General features: G+C 35.0%; 1 protein-coding gene across 1 annotated transcript in view; it reads right to left on the bottom strand.

Moving 5' to 3' along the window:
• The window catches only part of LOC132543626 (solute carrier family 12 member 4-like), a 64353-nt gene extending 39198 nt beyond the window's left edge, over window positions 1-25155 (bottom strand). The window contains exon 1 of the mRNA XM_060207142.1: window positions 24822-25155. Within this exon, the coding sequence (XP_060063125.1) occupies window positions 24822-25155 (334 nt within the window). The remainder of the gene's footprint in view (window positions 1-24821) is intronic.
• Window positions 25156-25388: the final 233 nt, after the last annotated feature.

The following is a 25388-nucleotide window of genomic DNA, read 5'->3' as shown; positions in this document are numbered from 1 at the left end:
CAACCCGAGACAGATGAAGAATACAAGATACATTACATGCGTTCTTCATGTTCTTCCTTTGTAAAGAGGTAATGGTTGAGTAAAACTCTGAGGTATGAATTTCAGAACTTTTCGTTTGTATGTATTTTTTTACGATATCTAAGACACCATGTCCATAGTAATTTGATAAAACGTTGCTATATTTCAGCCTTAAGTATACTTACTATACGGGTAAGGTAAAAGTGTGTGAAGATATTGATTTTATGTCTGTCAGCAGATCTTTACAAACACAATTGTCCTTTGTGAAGCAAGCACAATGAATTGTGTCCGTAAGCAGAGAGTCAGTTTTGTCAGACATTCAGTTATCTCATTCTTCATTCTGTACTTCCTAACTGTTTGGCAATTTGAGGCATGTTATTTCTACGTTTTCCTAACTGTTTGGCAATTTGAGGCATGTTATTTCTACGTTTTCCTAACTGTTTCCCAATTTTAGGCACATTTTTCTCCTATTATGCTACTTTGAAGAATAAAAATGGATTAGAGATTTTTATATGCCAGGCTTAAAATAGACCTTAGTATAATGTCATTACACTAAAACATGCGTTTCATAGTGTCTGCATATTAAAATAGATCTTTGTGAAGTGATGTCTTCACATTAAAATAGATCTTTGTATAGTGACATCAAGATAAAACTATCTTTGTAAAGTGACATCAAGATAAAACTGATCTTTGTAAAGTGACATCAAGATAAAACTGATCTTTGTATGATGTCTTCACATTAAAACAGATCTTTGTATGATGTCTTCACATTAAAACTGATCTTTGTAAAATGTCTTCACATTAAAACTGATCTTTGTATAATGTCTTCACATTAAAACTGATCTTTGTATGATGTCTTCACATTAAAACTGATCTTTGTATGATGTCTTCACATTAAAACAGATCTTTGTATAATGTCTTCATATTAAAACTGATCTTTGTATGATGTCTTCACATTAAAACTGATCTTTGTATGATGTCTTCACATTAAAACAGATCTTTGTGTCATCATGCTAACTTGATCTGGTTGATCATTTTAAATGTTTTAAACACATTCATAGCGTGGAGCCCAACAGCAAAACAAAAGACAGCTGGTCAACATCAAATTAGGGGGAAAACTGATCTCTATATTCTTCTCACATTCCTAATCTTTGAACAAACATGTTACTTTTGTTGCACTGACTTGAACTCTAACATAAAATCACTAAATAAAATACTGTTCAGACATTAAAGCATGAAAAATCACAATTCTACCAAAATATTTCAGAAATTTTAGGGAAAAATGTGTTAGTAGTTTCTTTTTGAAGTATTTGGACATTAACACAAGTCAGTTATTGTATAGGAATTAGAACTGATGTCACAATTGATTGATATTATTGACTTATATAATGTATTATTACTATTGTATATTTGAGACCGATGTAGAGAGTCTATGATCCTGTATTGGTAATAAACTTAAAATTTCCTTACGACAAAATATTCTCATAAAAAGGTGTGTTAAAAGCAGAAAACAGACCTTTATATATAAAATAAAATATTAAAATCCTCAAATAAGATTCATCCTTGGCTTTAGATGAAGATACATGTAACTCTATTACAAATGCAGAATCAAGGCAAGCCCTGAGACAAAACTAGACAATGTTTCAGACAGGAATGTTCTACTTCCAAAAGAAGTGTTGATCTTGACCTTTAAATCTCTGAAAAACAAACTTATATATACTTCTGATGGCAGATCTGAAAGGACACAGATTCAGCAGGGTGCCAGACAAATGTCACACATTATGCTGCCACGAAATGTGTGAAAAAAAAGATATTTTTCCTGGAAATTTTACAACTTATAACCCTATCAACAGATAACATATCAGTTTACATATACCTTATCTTGGAAGTTATCACTAGTGATTACATACCAGCCTAGTGTAACCTCCAGATAATCACTAATGATAACATACATTTGTACCAACCTAGTGTATCCTACAGATAATCTATAGCGACAACACATTACCCTAGTATTCCCCTGGTAATCATAGGTGATCAATTATTAATGATTTATGCAGGTCACACACATCACATTTATCATTTTTCTATCCCTCATGTCTTTTGATTACTAAGTGATATTACACTAGCTGTAAACTTGGGACACTGATTTTTAATTAACTCTCAAGGTTTGGTTTCATCGTTTCAATAATTTGGCTTACTCCTTCAGCATTGTAGAAATCTCTTTTAACTGAAATTTATCAAATTCCTCTACTTACATCGGAATAAACAGAGAACCTAATGGAAACCACCCTGTGGGAGGATCAAGTGTAGATTTATATATCTTTCAAACTGTCTTTGATTAAATCTCTGCCCAGATGAATTCCAATCAAATGTAACATTAAGGTGAATTTATGTCTGGAATAATGACTGCTGTGTTTTTACTAATACAGCTACACACAATGTATATCACCCAATAAAACTTATTCTAATACATTGCTGTAGCAAATGCACCTTTGCTTTGCCAGATAATGGACCACAACATTTCTGTTCTGTTTTTACTACATGCGACTGATACATAGAAACCTGGGGAAGTAATTTTGCGATTTCAAAATGAAGAGAATAAATGGGAAAACAGTAAAATTGAGGTTACTTTTACCATATTCTGAGATTATCCTTTTACAAAATTTTACACATAAAAAAAAACCCTTGCAATATACCTTTCGGTTTAAAGCTTGTATAGCGCAAACCTGCCAACAAAGAAAAAGGTCCATGTTTTTCCACCTATATATTACTTAACAAAAGCCATAGATTTAGGATAATATCCTTTTGTCTGCTATAGAGATTTATACCTCAAACATTTTCATTACAAATAAATGTGGCTACCTACTACACTACTGAACAAGAAATATATATACACACATACATATATATATATATATATATATATATATATTCAAGTCTGATAGTTTTAAGTTGTAGGAAAACGTGAGCATATTTGGGCATTATGGATAAAAATCCTTACATCTCTTCTGATCGTCTTTCACTTGATAAGGAATAACAAGATGAGTCTCCATAAAAAGCAGTAAAATTGAAAAAAAATTATCACATTATATACCAAACAGAAATTCTATATTGATCATTGTATCTTAGATAAGGACATAAGTACCACTAACATAAACAAATGGTCCTCTAGATCTCTGTCATTGTCATCTAGCCCCATATCTTCTTGTGATAATTCAAGATCATCTGACATGTACAACACCTCTGTGATAATTCAAGGCTGTCTGATTAAAAAGTACAATATCTGTGATAACTGAAGGTCGTCCAGCTGACTAGGTCGTCAGATAAGTAAAATAACCCTGAGATATTTCAAAGTCACCTCATTGATCCATCTCTGTGATATTTCAAGGTCATCTCATTGCTACAATCTCTATGGTATTTCAAGGTCATCTCATTGGTACAATCTCTATGGTATTTCAAGGTCATCTCATTGGTACAATCTCTATGACAGTTCAAGGTCATCTCACTGGACCAGTCTCTTTGATAGGTCAAGGTCATCTCATTGGAACAATTTCTGTGATAGTTCAAGGTCATCTCACTAGTATGGTCTCTGTGATAGTTCAAGGTCATCTCACTGGTACAATCTCTGTGATAGTTCAAGGTCATCTCACTAGTATGGTCTCTGTGATAGTTTTCATCTTTTGGTATTAATATAAAGACAATGTACTTCTAAAAGTATACTATGTATGGTTATATAAAAGATGATTTCTAGTGAAAACCCTTAAAAAACGTACACCAACATTACTTCAAAACATCAGTGAAGGAATGATATTTTTATGTGCTCTGTTAAATGATGTTTTAAGTTAGAGTTCCTCTGTGAGATCAGATACTATAATAAACATATAGATATTTCACAGGAACCAGGAGCACATTATTCATCTATTCTCCTCCCAGGATCTGCTGTTTGTACACTGATACAGCTTGATACTACAACATAGATAGTAATGTATTTCTAACAGTTGTGGTCATAAAAAGGCCCATCATTTGAATTTCCCATTACCTAAATGTAATGAAAGCAGAAAGATGTTGATGGAAGAAGATATATTTACAATGGAAGGACAACAAGCCTGGACCGACACTATAAGAAGGTTATGGAATAGGGACACAGAGCAGATGGGTACAACTACACAGAATTATGAACCTCTTCATTCCTGAGCTGCCCTCTATTCCTCAACAGATAAATCAAATGTTTACTAACAGGTCTCAGTGTGGGACCAACACATGCCTGCAAAAGATAAATATAGGCTCATCTGCTGAATATATAAAACTGTACATGTAGAAATCCCACAGGGCCTGTGATGATCTATCTTCTACAAAAGATCCAGAGGGCCTGTGATGATCGATCTTCTACAAAGAGACCCAAGAGACCTGTGGCAATATCTTTTACAAAAGATCCAGAAGGCCTGTGATGATCTATCTTCCACAAAAAGATCCAGAAGGCCTGTGATGATCTATTTTGTTTTTTGATCTGAACACAACTTGTTGACCACTGACCTGAATACATATCCGGTTACATAGCCTAAACTGCAGAGAAATTGGTATCAAACTATTGGTAACTTAATTCTACATTTCTGAATAATGTTTCTAGAAATTGTAAATATTTCATATGATTATTTTAAGATTAAAAACATTTTATTGAGAGATTACATTGCCTGTACTACTAAGTATTACATGCTTATATAATGAAAATATGTAAGTTTTACGATGTGATTGAAATACTTCAATGTAAAGTTTTACTTCTTAACTAAAAGGATAGGATCAACATCATAAACAAGTAGTTTGAAAAAAGTCCTCTCATTTTTAGCTGTCAATTTGTTAGATTCCAACTCATTTCATTTAAGTAATTACATATAATAGGTAATACAGAACAGAATAAACATGCAGCTTAAAAGAAAAAAACACCTTTTTTAAGTCTATACAATCAAGTTTTGTCTCTATTTACAGTGAATAATTCACTTCCACTCCATCACATAAAGACGATTAAGGAATGCCAGACAAAAAGACTTTCCAGATAATCAGTGATCACTGTTGATATCTCTCTTCTTTAACAGACATTCCCGACAATTCTCATTGACTCCCTATACAATCAAATGACCCACTCGCATTCGTTTTATTTCCATCCCCAAATCATCATCTCAATTTTGTAGATTAACTGGAATGTCGAGACGTCCTGAGACTTTGTTTGTGCTTGCCAATTTCATAGTTAGATCGACAATAGCTGTGTTTGGATGCACAATTTGCCTGCCTGAACTACAGGGTTTATAAGGACACTTTAGAATGGCAAATTGGTAAGAATCAATATCAATACTTCACACGGCCCTGATAACATTGTTGCCAGCTCCCATCAAAACACAGGCAAGCTCTAGATTTAAGAGTCAATTTACAAAACGGTTTACTTGTGTCGTTCAGAAAATGCATATTAGGAAGAAATTTGAAATCATCCTAACATTGATTTATACAACTTTCACCGTGACTGAATATAAAACCTACTAACAGGAAATCTTTAAAGGCACTTGGTTCTAATTAGGAATTTTATCGTTCAGATAGAAAGAAGGTAACTAGGGAAAATCATCTCAGTTTAGCTACGGCAAAAATCTTACGAGTTGTAGTAATTACAATGAATGCAAGGGAATTCTATCAACCCAGATTTGTGCTAACACAAGACTGAAGGAGTTCAAAATGGGAGCAGAACATAAACCTTCTTCCAATGTCTTGGAAAGTGAAATAAACCATGTTTTTACAAAAGTGCTTTAAGTGACAAAATCCTAACTTCAAATTTATTCCCATGTGCAAAACTTCAAGTTATCAATTAAATCATGTAGCATATCCTAAAGTCTTATTCACAGCTCGAGTCTGACTAGTTACAATATCAGTAAGTTTTACTGTTTTCTAGTCCAAGAAATTTACATTTCTTTGAAAATTTGGCAAACTAAACCTGTGCATGCATGTTTTATGTTCCAATTCAAGCATTGCATTTCAGTACCACTGTCATAGCACTAAAGTAGTGTTTCCATCACTACTGTAGCATTTCCGTATTACTTTAAATAGCAATGCTGTAGTATTGTAGTCTATGGTTTCCGAATGAAAAACCTTTTGTAGAATGTAAAAGTTTGTAAAAATTTCTTCTACTTGTAAAGATATGCAAGTAGTACCCCACAGATCTCTTACAATAGTCAGCTGGGATAGTCTTTCCCATTCTCCTACACAGGTCTTTTCCACAAAGAATTTCCTAATGTTTGGCACTGCCTATAAGTATGGCAGTAAACGATAAACAATGCTAAGCCTTCCTGTACTCATGGTCACATAAAGAAACCTCTGGAGACGAAATTCACAGTATAAAATCTGATGTATGACAGCTATAATTAGACAAGAGTGGACCCTGGATAATACAGATTTGAATTTTGCGTTGGCTTTACGGTCAAACATCACGACTCAGTCTCACTATGGTTTTACAAAAACTAACTCATACACTAAAGAGTTCAGCAGGGCCTCGCAATAGAACTATGAATACCTCAATATCACATATCCTGCATAATTCTTGTAAAGTCTTAATTCTTTAGACAAAGTGACCTTGATCTTAGGAACTACATTGTACTACACACTAATAGTATATTTTAACTTTCAATTTCTGATATAATCTCTGGGAAAAAAGGCGATGAATGGCAGACAAAAAAGAAGAAAAAGTAGCTGGGCATATGACTTGTTACCAATCCGGTGTTATGACTAATGAAAAGAGACCAAAGGTCATCAATTTGAGTTAACATCACCAAAACACAAGAGTACATGGGAAACAGTTCGAGATATAACACCACAATGGATGGGGGACATATTGAAGTGTAAAAGCTTTCACTCCTCTGATTTAATTAGAAAACTTGACCTTGATTATGCTAATGTTTTAATTTGAAAACGCTAGGAAAGGGTGTAATCGGATTCCAAGGTGAACCATCATTGGCATTAAGGAGTCATGTGGCACTACAACAAAAATAGTCTGGTGCAGTAATTACTGAGAACAATCAGAGAACTTGGATTTAAAGACCTCAAAATCCTTCATCTCCAAACCTGTTGTTGTGCAGTCAGTACAGAAAACATCCATAACAACATTATTCCAAGCACAGCATTTAATTGCAGACTCCACCAATATAATCCCACCATAGCTGTTCGATACAGAGATACAAATCTAACAGCATTTGAGAAGCAATGGTGAAGCGACAGTGATCAGACTCCGGTAAAGGCATTCACTAAAAAATTGATACTCTCGCCCACCAGACTGCTTCCTTCTTCAGATGTTTTATGCATCACCCTTTTGATATTTGCCCTGCCATAGAATTTTGACGTCCCCATCCACAAGAGAATTTCCCATCTAGGAGTCTGATGTCCCATCCCCTAGAAGTTTAAAAGGCCACACCCTACCACAACAATTTCATGCAACCATCATCAGCAGTTTAATAGTACCCTTCCAATAGGATTTTGGTAGCCCCTCCCTGAGCAGTTTATTTGTACATCTACCATAGGAGATTGATAGCCCCACCCACAAGTTTAGCAGCCCCTATTCCACAGTATTTTTTCTTCCATCCCAAGCAGTTTAACATTTCCACAGGATCCATCTTCACTAATTATAAAAGTCCTGCTCACATGAGATTCTGAGGACTTATGGACCCAATGCCCCCAAATTCCTTATCATCATCAGCACACAGATCACACAAGTTCATTGCTGGAACAGATGGTCTGCCTATCAACACCATGGTGGTGTTTACAGTCTCCCATTAGTTGTCTATTATTTAACAAGTGTACATCTACTGAGAGAGTAAAACACCCTGCAAATGCCTTATACAATCTTGCATCCACATGTACGATATTGACAGGCAAAACAAAAGAAACTTCCTGATAAGGATTTCATAAAAATTCTTTCTCGTGTCAATAAAGCACATTTTCAGCAATAGGAATCTATAAGTAAGTTAGATTTTAAACTAGATTCAAGATAACAATACTTAAACATTTTGCTCCGAGAACATGAGGAAAAATTCATATGGATTTAATTATCACTGTAGTGAAAATAAGGAAGGTTTAGTAATAGCATAAATTTAACATTTAGTCAGATGAACCGAGAAAAAATAGACAAAATCTGGTAAGGAATGCTCACATTCAAGGTCATCCTTACATGTATATTAAGGAAAGTCCCTATATGATGCATAAAATCATTATCTCTCCTTCACAGCTTGGCATGTGTGTTTGACCTTCACAGTTGAGTTGTCTGCCCTTTGTTATGAAATTTGATATATACACATACATGTACTTTCCCAGGATGTCTGTATCTTTATCAAGCATTTGTTACTGAGATTATGAGAGGAGAGATAACATACCTATCAAATACCATAGATATACTGTTATATGTATCTAACCTAATACAATTTTCATTTAATGATATTAAACAGGTTGGAGAGAAAAACTGGGTTTCTTTACCACAGTTATACTACTACAGATACTTAAACAAAGTCTTAGACTGTTGCGGTTTTTTTTAATTGATTGTTGACAAATGAAAACTCAAAACCTTGAACTGAAAACTAAGATATTATAAAATCTACAAGATGTTTATTGCCAACAATAGATCACACACCACAAGACTTCACATGTAAAGCTACAGCTGGTAGTTATCTTATCAACATGGGTCTTCGAGAGTTCAAATCTCAATAGTGGTATCATTTACCTGTAATCTCAAGTCGTCCAGAGGACTCTGAGGATAACCCAATGAATCATTGAGACAAAGACGTGTTTGTAAAATTGTCTCCTCATCAGGACAAAGAGGTGTTTATAAAATTGTTCCCTAAGTACCATCTAGTGTGTTTACAATTATTGATAATGCTTTCCTGAAAACTAACGATTGTCAGGGGAATGTTCACTTAGGGCACTATACAATAAATACAAGGCCATCCATCTTCAAACTTGTTGGTTGTCATTTGCTCCCTGTGAAACAGTTTATTTACAAAAGAAAAAAAATCACTTTATCTGTCAATTTTTTTTACAGGGCTTTAAAACACATTTTTTTTGCTACTGACATAGGATTGATGTATGAATTACTTCAGCATCAATTCTGAGTAATGTTGCAGAAAAATATCAAAAATGTGAATATCGTAACAATGAGAACATTACAGGTATGTTTTTATTATATATATTTAATTCCAGCAGGACAGGTGATTTCCTTTAAAAAATAATTGCAATGTACGTAATTTCTTCAATTTACATACACTCTTTGTGAAGGTAAAATGTCAAACATTCTGAAGAATGTCTTTAAAACTAAGAATTATCCTTCAGTGGAAACAGAACAACGAGCATTTAGATGATCCTTAAACAATAAGGCAAGGTCAAAGGGGTTAATCGATAGTGTCATTAAGATATTGATGGGTAATTGATTGTACTAATCACTGTTTAAACTAGTTTAATCAACATGAAATATCACCCCCTCTAATTAACAACATAGACCATACCAGGCAATTATATAACTGATACATCAGGAAACTTGTTTCTATTTCAAAATATTCCATACAAGAAGACAATTGGAAGGAGAGCAAATTAACAAGTGAATAAAACATCACAGCTCCACCATGCCAGGATTTCTTTATCTGATCGGGAAAAATACTCTATTGCTCAAGCCTTGAAACACTTATCAGGATATACTTCAAAGTTTAAGTTAGTCTAGATAATATAATATTGATACTCTTAACATTAAACTTCAGTTAAGTTCTTTATTGTATTTTCAAAACTATTCAATATGTTAAAATAATACATCATATTACTTTTGCGATTATTTATGGTATGATAATAGCATTAAATTTTAATGCATCCTTCCTATCCTCAACATCAATAGATTGCTATACATGGACTATCTAATGATTCACTTGAAGCCCTGTAGCTGCCTGTAAATCATAAAAGATCTGTTTAGTGCATTATAACAGTGTTCTGTTTTAGCTGTGGTACACAAAGACTGTTAGGATGTTTTAGTCCACCTCTCCAAAGGTCTATAATGACTTTGGTCCACTACGGTAATGCTGTTTCACTCATCCACATACCCATTGGCTTTTTTGCACGTAATGACCTGGATTCCGTCTTAAGTCATACATTTATTTCATTTTCTGTTTGATGCAGAATATTTTCTTCCACATAAACTGAAGAATGTTTGTGTCTCAACAATTACATAAAAGGAGATAATGATACGCCTTGTTTGATTAATTTTTTGCTGAAAAGTTATCAGTTATGCATAAAAGATTCAAAATGTCTATAAAACATTGATGCTTAATGCTCTATGCAGATCATTTTGACAAATCTTAATTAACAAAAGGGGTGATGTGACCTCCAAATCCTTGACCTTGAGATCGCCCAAGGTTTACATCAATTAAGTTAAACAAAAAAATCAACGATTCAAGACAGGAAATAATGGTGGTTAAAAATCAATGACTCCAAATTAATAGACAAAGGTTGTTAAAAAATAATTACCCGCCATACTGTAGCCAAAAGTGGTTACCAATTAATAACCCTATTATAGACAATGATGGTTTAAAATTCTTGAGCTTAATATAATAAACAAAGATAATTAATGACCCTAATATAACAGACAATGGGAAGGAAGAGCATAGAGTTGCTGCTTTGTCCATCCGTCAATCTGTCCGAACATTTGTCCATCCCTCATTATTTTGTCCGGAGCATCACACTAAAACTATAAGAGGTACCAATATGAAATATAATAGGTAGATAGAACTCAACACAGAGAAGTGCAGTGAACCAGAACCACACTTTCTTTAGCATAGTTTAGGAGTGATAGCCCTTTGCTATTTTTCATACTTAAATTTTATCCAGAACATTACACTAAAACTAAAAGAGGTACAACATAAAACATAAAACCAATAATGTTGGATTTGAGAAGAAACAGGAAGTTAAAAAAATATCAGCCTCCATGAAAATTACAGATTAAGAACCAGACATAAAAAAGTGTATATCTACATTGTAAAGGATGAAGAGGAAGTGATAGTGTTACCTCACCATTTTACTGGCAGAGGCACAAAAACAGGCTAATTTCAAAGAGGTTATCACGTAAGATTTAACAAAATCCTACAGAAAAAATATCAGCCAGGATAAGAACAAGTTAAAATTGGATGACAACTGGATGTGCAACATAAAACAACAAAAACTTTAAAATGCTAATTTATAACATTGATGCCATGTCAGACATTTTTCAGTGACACAGGACATAGTCTTGTAAGCCCTATGACATTAGGTTACCCAAGGTCAGTTATACTTGAACCCCTCACACAGTCCATATCTCTGTCTTCACCCAATCCTTAAAGCTACAAGGTGGTGACACAACTATTGACCTCAGTCAACATTTAGAGAAATGCTGATGACCTTGGTTGTCTTAGCTGACCTCATATGAACTGACCAGGACAACAAATATGGAGACACTGACCCTGGCTATCCTCTGTTGACCTTGGTAGAAAACCGACAACCTTGGCTACTTCTGGTTAACGTCACACATACTGGAAAAAATGTGAGGACAGACTCAATGAACTTTGATGGTGTCTGATAACCTAAGTGAAAGGCTCAATTCTCTTTTCATTATTTACACATTACCTGAGCACGCCAAAACAAAACATTGACCTCTCTTATCATCATATTGTATAATGTGTGTGTTAAGGTAAAGACCTCCAGGTACTGGAGATTTAAGGGATGTAAACTATAGCGGATTAGTGGGATACTGGTAGGACAACACCTGTATAAGATCACTACACTTACCTATATTAGATCATAGAAGTGCATTAAATAAATCTACTATAGGGCAATGAGAGAACCAATTTTTATCACTTACAGTATATAACAAAGTCTAAAAAACGTATCAGCATTGATAAAGAGAATAATTTGAAATCTCATCTTTGAATACACTATTTCCCTGAAAAACATGGTTACAAGTTGTGAATCTTAAGAAAATCAGCAGAATATGTATTCTGTTTATTATCTCAAAAGACAGTTAATACAAATAATGCCTTGCTTTCACATTGATAAAAATAAAGCTAAATCTAAGTTTGTGAAGCTGAAAAAATAGGTCACTGCGACCTACTTACACAGAAGTACACCATAACACAGGAGTATATGTAGCATGGGTAACTTTCATGGTCTATTTTCTGATATACTCATGAATCACCAACTTGTTGCCATGACAATCATTCTGACACTAGCCCACATATAGTGGCCATCTTCGTTGCTGTGGCAGATGATTCACCTCGACATTGGAGAAATTTATTATAAAAACCTGCTCAACTACATCACTGAAATGTGAGATGGAGAGCCCAATGGCATTAATGTTAGTGACATATTTCAATTCACTTCCATGTGGGTTTGTCACAATGTTGAGATATACATTACATCATTTACAGTAAGTCATATTCCCAATCTAGGTATCAACTTCAGTAGCAGCACAGCTAAACAAAAACCTTTGACATTCAGAGACATCTGACAAATTTCGGATATGTATACTATGAATCATCATAAACAATAATTTTGACAAATAATCCGTGAACGCAAACATTTGAAGCCCTTTTATATATATATCAACCTACATCTTGACCAAAATCTATCCACTACTTGACAGGAATTGGGGCAGAGCTTCCATAGCATCAGTGATTGAAACAGGCATTTTGATTGGCTAAAAACAAGAGGGACCATTTAAAGCTAAATCGTGCACATCTTACTTTTTGCTGATTTCATTGATATTGGAATCGTCTTGTGTTAAAACCAAAATTCAGGATCTAATCTGTAGTGTATGCATCAAAACAAGCAACCCTCCTAAACTGTTGTGACTAAATCATGACTGTCTACACGTTATTACTAGTGAAATTCTAACACTATAAATATATATATATATATATATAAATAAAGGTTTGTGAAGTGGTGGAGAACACACAGTGTATGACCAATAGAATCTTTCACACTCTTTAGGGCGAGATTGGTGGACTTTTCCACCCTCGGAGAAAGATTATTAAGTTGTCAAACACCATGCTTGACACAGTTCTGAGGATAACACAAGATTTCAGTAACAGAACTAGTGTATGGGTTTGACCTCATAAAAGTAGATCCACTTTCAGGTCATGTCAGTGACATCACTTCAATCGTTTTCAGAACATCCAAAGAACACATGTATCTTGTCTCAACACAAGTAAATCTCAAATGAGGAAACAGCGTGCATTTACTTGTCCAGGGTAAGGGAAACAAATAACCACAAAGTGCCTTACAGGGAGACAGGCTGAACACTGGTCACTGTCATCCTATAAATTATAGACCAACTTTCAAATTTCCCACATATGCTCCAGTGGTCAGCTTGACCAGGAGAATACTTTCCTAAAAACAGTGTGATCCAAAGCTTTATTTAGAACAACGACGTCTAATGAAAATGAGGCTACAATAAAGGGAAAGGTGCACCAAAATATGGGACAGTAGTGACATGGTGAGTTTAATTCTATTTCACCATAAATATCACAAAGCATTATTGAATTTGGGGGTAAAATATAGTTGCCAAATTTAGATATTATCTTGTCAGTCTGACAAATTCATCATATATGGATTTTCTTCATAAGTTATGTAAAGAGATCTTTTAGGAGTTAATTGGAATAGAATATTCAATTAGGGATATAAACAAAGTTAAGTTTGTACTTTTTTCAATTAAATCAGAAAATGGACATTTTCATTAACAGTGACCACCCTTAAATTCCATGCCTTATAGTGTTGCGGACTGATTCAGGTACACAAAACCTTTTGTCAGCTATTCTCAAGACAACTTAAATCTTATCAAACGACACCACTTTTTTGTAAAAGCGAGTTCAGAAAATGTTAAATTGTAATTTATGAAACCTTTTTTTTTATTTGCGATAAGGAAAGCAGAACTTTAAAAGGTTTTCTTATAGACTAATCTATATCACCACACAAAGAGAAAATCACACCAATAAATCTAGTTTAAGTAAAAGACTGTAACCTGCCTTCACTTTTAATAGGTCGATTGTGTTTGACAAAGGCTAGTGCGTTCACACATTTTCTGTGACGTTGTACTGCCTGTATACTTCCATCTACTCAGAATGACACAGTGGAACAGTTAGCTGTGATGATCACAGAATGTAGTCAAAATGTGTGGCTGGAAGCTCTCAGGAAATTGTTTGCCATTTACAGGCAACAATAAAAGTCTAATTTTGGCATTTACTTCAGAAATGGACCAAAAACTATCAGATCACCTCAGTATAGATTGAATTACTTCTCGTCATACCATGGGAAAGTCTGTCCTAGCATCAACACACCACGACATGTTCTGTCTTAAAACAGAAGCTAATGAGTCCATCGTCAACATCCACTGGATCCAAGATTACATAACCTTTAATTTGCAGTCACTGCAAATCTAGTTGTCCTGCCCACAAGTGCTACAAATCCAGTTGTCCTGCCCACAAGTGCTACAAATCCAGTTGTCCCACCCTGATGCTACTACAAATCCAGTTGTCCCACCCTCTACAGCCACTACAAATCCAGTTGTCCCACCCTCTACAGCCACTACAAATCCAGTTGTCCCACCCTGCCGCTACTACAAATCCAGTTGTCCCACCCTGCCGCTACTACAAATCCAGTTGTCCAACCCTTACCCAATTGTAAATCCAGTTGTTGCAATATAGATCCACTGTAAATCCAGTTGTCCTGCACTCTAGCCACAAGAAATCCAGTTGTCCCACCCTATATGGCTACTACAAATTCAGTTGTGCCACCCTCCAGCCACTCTAAGTCCAGTTGTTCCAACATACCATCACTGCAAATCTAGTTGTTCCAATACAGAGCCATTGTAAATTAAGTTGTCCTGCATCCTAGCCACAACAAATCCAGTTGTCCCACCCTCTAGCCACTCAAAGTCCAGTTGTTCCAACAAAGATCCACTGTAAATCAAGTTGTCCTGCACTCTAGATACAAATCCAGGTGTCCTACCCTTCATAGTTTTAAGCAACAAGTCAAATCAAATGCAAGTTATTTCTGAAATATTCCCCTTAATTCTGCCTCTCAGTCAATAATGCTGAATTTTGGAGATTCAGAGCTACTCAGATTGATTGATAGAATCTATTACTTGTATGTAGTCAGACGTATCTCTCTCAGTCAAGGACTGACATTCTGTAACAGAAGCTTCTTGCCTCAGATGAGCCTGTCAGCACCAGACCAAAATAAATCAATCTTGAACGAATGATGATAAAAATTCTTTGTCAAAAATGAACAAATATTCTAAAATTCTTTGATTCAACTACATTACCTCCCTTTTCACTTATCAGTTCAACTAAATTACCTCCCTTTTCATTTATCAGTTCAACTAAATTACCTCCCTTTGCAGTTATAAGTTAGAAAGATGATTAGATATCACATGAAATTATCAGAAGTGATCATGTTACGGTTCACACTGTCACATTAATTGCTATACAAAGCTAAACTTTTTCTTGTAGTATATCTGTTTCCATGCAAAATTATTTTTCCTGGAGCATATTCTTGGTTATATACGGTCAACAAATTCTAATCACTCCTACTGGACCAGGTTGAAGATTGCAGAGTCCAACAGATGTTAGAAAAAGAGATGATGAGGAAACTGAAATGATTGAGCAATATGTGACTTTTGTTTAATCACCAATAAGGAAATAAAACCTCACTGGGTTTTGTGGAAGGTGAGTGTTCTTTCCACTGTACCAACCTCCCTAACATTGATGTATCATTCAATGCTGGGTCTGAAATAAACAACAGGTTTGTGGGTCATCTAGCCATTTAGCAGATGATTTGAATACACCAAGATCGACTCCCTTTACAAATTAATTTCCAAAATTAGGAGAAGACAAAGTGACTGATATTCTCTTTACAAAGGTACACTAATCATCAACAAGACACGCATATGGTCAACATATTTTTCTCCGAGCTAGAACACAGACCACCAGAGGTGAGAAGTAATTCCTGGCAGGTGTGAAAATACAGGATGTCCAGTATAACCAGAAACCAAGAGCAGGAAAAATCTACCAAAGTCTATAGTTATATAAGGAAACCTATGTTGATTGATTGATCTCTAAATCTTGTCTGACTGTAATTTGTGCGAACTGCTGGAGAACCTCTAAAAGCAACAATAAACACAATACTATGATTTCAGCAACCTTTTTTCTTCCTCTTAAACACATATTGCCTGATAATATGGGTAATAATATGCTGTTATCTATAAACAGAGCTGGGTATAAATCAATTACATGAGATTCTGAAGAGCTCTGTTTTGGTTCATAATGACAGAATGTAGTCTATGGACCACTATGTTTCCCTAAATTTATTTTATATGTAATTTAGATATTCCATTTAACTAAATTGACATCACGAACAAAAAACAGAATCTGTATAATTTTATTTTATTAGACACTTACTTTACTGGTTAGAGACTCAACTTGATTAAATTGACTTACTTGACATGACTTTGACTTAGGTGTTAGTGACTTTACTCGACGACTTTGACTCACATTGTAGCGATATATGAATCAACTGATAAGTTTGACTGGCAGGTAGGTGACTCAACTGGGCAAGTTTGACTTGTTGTAATTAACATGTTAGTTACTCGGCTGGACAAGTTTTACTCACTGTTTAAGTGACTCCACAGGATGAGTCTGACTTGTTGTAATTAACATGTTAGTTACTTGACTGGACAAGTTTTACTCACTGTTTAAGTGACTCCATAGGATGAGTCTGACTTGTTGTAATTAACATGTTAGTTACTCGACTGGACAAGTTTTACTCACTGTTAAGTGACTCCACAGGATGAGTCTGACTTGTTGTAATTAACATGTTAGTTACTCGACTGGACAAGTTTTACTCACTGTTTAAGTGACTCCATAGGATGAGTCTGACTTGTTGTAATGAACATGTTAGTTACTCGACTGGACAAGTTTTACTCACTGTTAAGTGACTCCACAGGATGAGTCTGACTTGTTGAAATTAACATCTTAGTTACTCAACTCGACAAGTTTTACTCACTGTTTAAGTGACTCCACAGGATGAGTCTGACTTGTTGTAATAAACATGTTAGTTACTCGACTGGACAAGTTTTCCTCACTGTTTAAGTGACTCCATAGGATGAGTCTGACTTGTTGTAATGAACATGTTAGTTACTCGACTGGACAAGTTTTACTCACTGTTAAGTGACTCCACAGGATGAGTCTGACTTGTTGTAATTAACATCTTAGTTACTCAACTCGACAAGTTTTACTCACTGTTTAAGTGACTCCACAGGATGAGTCTGACTTGTTGTAATAAACATGTTAGTTACTCGACTGGACAAGTTTTACTCACTGTTTAAGTGACTCCATAGGATGAGTCTGACTTGTTGTAATGAACATGTTAGTTACTCGACTGGACAAGTTTTACTCACTGTTAAGTGACTCCACAGGATGAGTCTGACTTGTTGTAATTAACATCTTAGTTACTCAACTCGACAAGTTTTACTCACTGTTTAAGTGACTCCACAGGATGAGTCTGACTTGTTGTAATAAACATGTTAGTTACTCGACTGGACAAGTTTTACTCACTGTTTAAGTGACTCCATAGGATGAGTCTGACTTGTTGTAATGAACATGTTAGTTACTCGACTGGACAAGTTTTACTCACTGTTAAGTGACTCCACAGGATGAGTCTGACTTGTTGTAATTAACATCTTAGTTACTCAACTCGACAAGTTTTACTCACTGTTTAAGTGACTCCACAGGATGAGTCTGACTTGTTGTAATAAACATGTTAGTTACTCGACTGGACAAGTTTTACTCACAGTTGAGTGACTAGACGGGTTAGGCTTCATGGATAAGTGCATGGTGGTTGGTAAACTTAATGTGAGCTGCTCTGTCTGACTTTGTGTTTATAACTCAACTAGAGTCTTTAAATTCGCAAAACTATATCAATAAAAAAACCACAACAAAAGTTGCCTTGTGAATTCTTCCCAGGCAGCTTCAGCCCGAGGAAGACAGATGTGATTTTTAAACCGTTTTATTTTATACGTTATGGATGTTTTAGGAACAGCACTATTAATGGTATCCATCGGAAGCTAGTCTCCTTACTACACTTTGTTCTTCAGGCATAGCATGGAAAATTTGGAGCTGGCTTGAAAATATTCCAGAGCTACCACAAGGATATCGATGGTGAGACAGCTATTGTATGTGGTCATACATCAGCTTTGTGGATTCTTATAGTAAAATATATGACAGTTATTGTATTCTAATTTTCATTCACAAAGCTGAAGGCTCTCAATTGGTATCTGTTTTTTTTTGTGATTGTCAAAAATAGTAATAAAGAGCCTTAATTCTTCATATAGAACAGAAAATACTGCACTTAAGCTAATACTATCTCAGCAAAAATATGTCTGTTATATGTTGAATATAAAGGTGTCCATTCTAACAGGGTCTGTAAATAGGACTGTTCAGCTCCTTCAATAGATCCTCCCTAATTTATAGAGGACAAGACATCGACTGTTAATCATAGCACCATATTAATCCTTCAAGTAGACCATCAACTTCGTGATGGTCCCTAAAAATCGGGAATTGTAGGCTTATTATTACAGCATAATACAGATACATATGGATATGGGTGGGCTTATTACCTGCCATAAGCTTACTGCAGGGCAAATCAGATAAATACAGTTAAATAAAGTAAATATTGGGTGCATGTGTTGATCAGTAGTCTGTAAAGTAGCAGACTGTTATATATTAGGTATTACTGGTCTCAGCCTGGTTTATCTCGTCCAACTCTATAACCCTATACTGATAATACCAGACATTGCGAAATAGCTTCCTCACAAAGATTGTTTATGTACTAAAACAATTCAACATCACTAAAGTGCTACAGATGCTTATATATCAGTGTGTCTTGTAATGCTGAATGATGTCACCAAATAAACAGCACAGTCCAAAATTACTATTAAAAAATATAATTAAAGGTATAGTATATTGGTATACATATATGTTGAAGTAAAGAACTCTTTCACCAAGGAGATAAAATTGTCAAAGTGATTGTTGCAAGGAGAACAGATTATCCCTTAGTAACTAGGAATGACATTATGAAAAGAATGCTGCCACACCCTCCTCACATATTGACATGTGTTGTAGGAGGGATGACAAGGATTTTAAACAGATGTAAATTACCAACAGAGCAACAATTCACCACAGAATGGTATCTGATAGCAAAATTATCAATTGTCAAGCTAAACAGTCACATTTTTCTGAACTGATTACGGAGAAAAATTGCTTGTTTCGATAAATAACACAAGTAGACAAAAAATTGATTTTGTATTGGTATAGGGTTTAATGTTTGAGGAACATATTACAGCTAACCAACTGACAGTCTCATCAATGTAGGCAAATAACTGACTTGCTGCAGTTGAGCATCACTGTGGTAAATGATTGACTTGCGAGTGAAAACTTTCAGGAAAACTGCCTCTTTACATGATATTCCAAGTGTAAAATAGCTATAACCCAATCTAAACTAGGTTTTTTCCACTGGAATTCTGACAATCAGAAAAGACATTGACGTCACACACACACATAATCTGAAGTCATCATCTCCTAAAATAATGGAAAGAGTCTGTGAACCTGCCATCTTACAGAATATTCTTAGTGCAAAGGGCAATAACTCCACCCAAGTTTGGATATTTTGACCGGATTCCCAACACCATAGTTTGAAGTCACATGCCAGATTGACAGTCATTGTCTCCAAACACAACAATTACAAGTATTTTCCTGGTTTTGTTATTATAGCTGGTATTTAAAGAGAGAGAAATTATTTAAGCTCAATGTGAAGCTAAACCTAAAACATGCCATAATTAACTGACAAAGTCCACTAATCCACTAATTGTTAAAATCTTAATTGATGAAATTTTTACCAATTAAGATGTTCTTGCTTATATATAAAAACATTAGGTAGGTCTGGTGAGGAATTTAACACAAATATTGATGCCACAGCCATTACTAAGCTGCCAACAGAAAGGTAATGCCTATGTTTCTACGACTGTCACATGTGACAATGAAAACAAACTATGGAAACCTGTTTCAGGACATATGAACTGACAAGGGTTACACTATAAATATGGCCTCACCAATTTCATGACAAGGACATACTTTCAGTAATCTAATCTTGGTGACATTTGACCTTGAGAATGTTGTCAATGTTGTTGAGTGGAGAAATGCGAGTCTACATTATATTCACAGACAGACACAGAAGTAACCAATTTTGTGTATAAATAGTTCTGGTAATGATGTGGGACCTTCTCAGAAATTGTATTATTGCAATAAATGTTTTGTATAAATTCAATTTTTTATTAAACGTTGGAAACAATCAGAATAAATCGAAACATTCTTATTTTGTGATTCAGTATATCTAGATTTTTTCATGGTCTGACCTTACTGTAGTAATTACTATAGTCTTAGCTCCTCACCTAGAAGTTCATCTTCTACAACATGACTCGAAGTAAAAGCTGCTTGATTTCTCTACAGACAGAAAGGGAATTCCCACAAGTTGAAACATGTAAGGTAAGCTGTACTATCCCGTTTTACTGTTATCATTAAACATGTGTTCTTACATTAATTACACTACTGAGCTAACTGCTCTCTGTGTGTCTGTGTCCCTACCTCCCTCCCTGTTCTTATACCTATGTGACTAATACTACACTCTTACTGGTCATTTCTGATAACCTGTCTTAATCACTGATCTTATTCAGTATTCAGAATCTGTCTTAATCATAGACCTTATTCAGTATTCAAATCTGTCTTAATCACGGACCTTATTCAGTATTAAGAATCTGTCTTAATCACTGACCTTATTCAGTATTAAGAATCTGTCTTAATCGGGGACCTTATTCAGTATTAAGAATCTGTCTTAATCACTGATCTTATTCAGTATTAAGAATCTGTCTTAATCACGGACCTTATTCAGTATTCAAATCTGTCTTAATCACAGACCTTATTCAGTATTAAGAATCTGTCTTAATCACTGACCTTATTCAGTATTTAGAATCTGTCTTAATCACTGATCTTATTCAGTATTAAGAATCTGTCTTAATCGGGGACCTTATTCAGTATTAAGAATCTGTCTTAATCACTGACCTTATTCAGTATTAAGAATCTGTCTTAATCACGGACCTTATTCAGTATTCAAATCTGTCTTAATCACAGACCTTATTCAGTATTTAGAATCTGTCTTAATCACTGATCTTATTCAGTATTAAGAATCTTTCTTAATCACGGACCTTATTCAGTATTCAAATCTGTCTTAATCACAGACCTTATTCAGTATTCAGAATCTGTCTTAATCACGGACCTTATTCAGTATTCAGAATCTGTCTTAATCACTGACCTTATTCAGTATTCAGAATCTGTCTTAATCACGGACCTTATTCATTGTTCATAATCTGTCTTATTCACTGACCTTATTCAGTATTCAAATCTGTCTTAATCACGGACCTTATTCAGTATTAAGAATCTGTCTTAATCACTGACCTTATTCAGTATTAAGAATCTGTCTTAATCGGGGACCTTATTCAGTATTTAGAATCTGTCTTAATCACTGATCTTATTCAGTATTAAGAATCTGTCTTAATCACGGACCTTATTCAGTATTCAAATCTGTCTTAATCACAGACCTTATTCAGTATTAAGAATCTGTCTTAATCACTGACCTTATTCAGTATTTAGAATCTGTCTTAATCACTGATCTTATTCAGTATTAAGAATCTGTCTTAATCGGGGACCTTATTCAGTATTAAGAATCTGTCTTAATCACTGACCTTATTCAGTATTAAGAATCTGTCTTAATCACGGACCTTATTCAGTATTAAGAATCTGTCTTAATCACTGACCTTATTCAGTATTAAGAATCTGTCTTAATCACTGATCTTATTCAGTATTCAGAATCATTTCCTACAATGACTACTTTCTTATTAACAACCTTGATTATAAAAAATCTACATATTTCAACTTACAATCCAAACAAAAATCTCTATAAAATGACACACAAGTATCCATATATTCTAAAAACCTTTACTCTGGAAGGTATTTGTCACCCTGTAAGAGGTATCTGTCACCCTGTAAGGTATCTGTCACCCTGTAAGGTATCTGTCACCCTGTAAGGTATCTAATTGTCACCCTGTAAGGTATCTAATTGTTGCCCTGTAAGGTATCTAATTGTTGCCCTGTAAGGTATCTAATTGTCACCCTGTAAGGTATCTAATTGTTGCCCTGTAAGGTATCTAATTGTCACCCTGTAAGGTATCTAATTGTCACCCTGTAAGGTATCTAATTGTTGCCCTGTAAGGTATCTAATTGTTGCCCTGTAAGGTATCTAATTGTCACCCTGTAAGGTATCTAATTGTTGCCCTGTAAGGTATCTAATTGTTGCCCTGTAAGGTATCTAATTGTCACCCTGTAAGGTATCTAATTGTTGCCCTGTATAGTATCTAATTGTTGCCCTGTGTGGTATCTAATTGTCACCCTGTAAGGTATCTAATTGTTGCCCTGTATGGTATCTAATTGTTGCCCTGTGTGGTATCTAATTGTCACCCTGTAAGGTATCTAATTGTTGCCCTGTATGGTATCTAATTGTCACCCTTTCAGGTAGTAACATAAGTTAATTTGCTGATCTTTAATGAACATCTAAATTTTCTAGCGTATATTCCCGGTAAACTTGTAACCTCTATATCTATCATCCCTTCTCATCATACATTCATAATGTCTACATACAACCACCCTGTATACAACACTTGTGATATTAGTATATGTAACTTATTGTGTCTCATAACCTTTCTGGTATAGGAATATCACATTTATATACATATATATATATAGAATCTAGTGAGTAATTTCGATGGTACGGTCCAACACATTGGCACTGGATCCTAACAAACAAGTGTTGGATGTGTATTACTGGAACAGATACATGATCAATGAAGTAATGACAACAGTACAGATGAGTGAACTGTCAAATCTTCTAAGCAATCTGCCCCTTTATCAAGACAATAATAATAAATAAATTACATCACATCTATTGATGGTTGTGGTATGAAAGATGGCGATTCAAATATAAAAAATATTTTATATAAATGTTGGTATGTTGTGTACTGTGGCCACTGAGCCTATATGTGATCACAGAGAAAATAATTTCTTTCACATTCCAAGGAAAGTAGTTTACCAGTACACAAAGGAATTGTTTGATTAAAGATAAAAAAATTCATTGTGAAAAAATGAATGAATGAATGAATGAATGAATGAATGAATAGTTACAATTAAATGTATTAAAAATCACCAGTTAAATGCACCAAATTTAAAAATAAATATATTGAATGTGGTTAATTAGGCCCCAGATTCATCAACTCGCCTACAAAAACTGGTCCCAGAAAACTAGATTTTCTACTTCCAGACTAGAGTTAATAATTGGCACCAATCTTAAATAGGAACAAATGCAGAGCCTTAGGAAAAGAATGAGGAATGCAATAAATCTGGAAAGGAAGTAATGAGGGAAAAACATAGGGTAGGGGTGGGGGCAATCCTATTCCTATATGAGTTGGTGGCGTAAGATGTACTGATTGCCAGGTTGAAGAATCAAGATCATCTCTTGTTCTTGCCGACAGGGTAGCAAGTTTTGAGTATGTTAATCCAGTGTCGTTCCTTACTGAGGAGTTGCTGGTCACCCCAATTCCTGCAGTGGTCAGTGGGTACCACCTGCATGTCATGCCACATATGGCTTTGCATGATGAAAAGTCTCCCTACAGGCGTTTCTGTTAGTACTGGTAGGAGCAATTAATACCAAACCTTATATATTTACTGCTTTGTCCTGCTCCTCGTACTGCTCCTCGTACAACCAAGATTAAATTAAAACCTTCACATATACCACTTTGTTACCCTTTTACTATGACCAATTTAAGTCAAAATTTTCTCTTTGACCTATATATACTCTCAATGCAATCATTTTTGTTTTACAATATTGAATCCTGAATGGAAGTATATAGGATGTATTGTGTAGATTTCATCTTAAGTCAGTCAAACTGCACAGATCCCTTTAAACCTGTATTTCTAGACACTATCTATAATTATCACTAGACATGATACTGGATATCATAGCCAGTCTGTTTACTGTATCATTTGACACTATACTGGGTATCACTAGCCAGTCTGTATACTGTATCACCAGACACTATACTGTATCACTAGACACTATACTGTATCACTAGACACTACACTTTATCACTAGGTATCACAGCCAGTCAGTATACTGTATCACTAGACACTATACTGTATCACTAGACACTATACTGGGTATCACAGCCAGTCTTTATACAGTATCACCAGACACTATACTGTATCACTAGACACTATGCTGTATCACTAGACACTATACTGGGTATCACAGTCAGTCAGTATACTGTATTACTAGACACTATACTGTATCACTAGACACTATACTTTATCACTAGACACTATACTGGGTATCACAGCCAGTATGTACACTGTATCACTAGATACTATACTGTATCACTAGACTTTATACTGTTTCACTAGACACTATACCGGGTATCATCAGCCAGTATATATCCTGTATCACAAGACACTATGCTGGGTATCACAGCCAGTCTGTATACTGTATCACTTAACATTATACTGGGTATCATCAGACACTCTTTATACAACTTATTCTATAATAAAGGAAAGCCTCACCATCACTGTTATTTTCTTCCACGACGGGTTCAGAGCTGCTGATGTTGTTACCCGTCTCATCACAAATCACAATCGCAGGTGAGACAAGAAATCGACTGCTGCCTGCCGCTTTACTATCAGGTACATTTCCAGCTTTTGGACTAGCAGTCTGTGCGCTTTCCTCTGTAGGAGATGAAGGTGCCTCTACATCTCCATTTTGTGTGAGCGGGTCAGTCACCGCATCGGTCAATTCGTTTGAGGCAGGAATCTCGTCCCCACTGCTTCCACCCTCATCAGCAGCGTGTGTTGGGACTTCCTTGTACTGGACAGGTGCCCCACTCTTTAGATTCACCATGACCACATATACAGGTTATTATAATCACAATCTTTTTCCTTTTCTAAATTCAGAGTGGATTATGATATTCTTGAACTTTAGATGATTCACCAGGTGTTCCAAGTTCACAATCGCACACTTATTTTGAATTTTACACTTGAACTTTCACAATGACAGCTGATTTCACAACAGCTGATTCAATTTCACAACAAATTCCACGATAAATTTCACAAATAAATTCCAAGATACAGAGG

Source organism: Ylistrum balloti, unplaced genomic scaffold, assembly GCF_031769215.1.
Source record: "Ylistrum balloti isolate Yb309-2 unplaced genomic scaffold, AGI_CSIRO_Ybal_v1 Utg369760, whole genome shotgun sequence".
NCBI classification, from domain to species: domain Eukaryota; kingdom Metazoa; phylum Mollusca; class Bivalvia; order Pectinida; family Pectinidae; genus Ylistrum; species Ylistrum balloti.
Note: the sequence above shows the minus strand (reverse complement) of the source record. Positions and strands in the feature narration are given on the sequence as shown.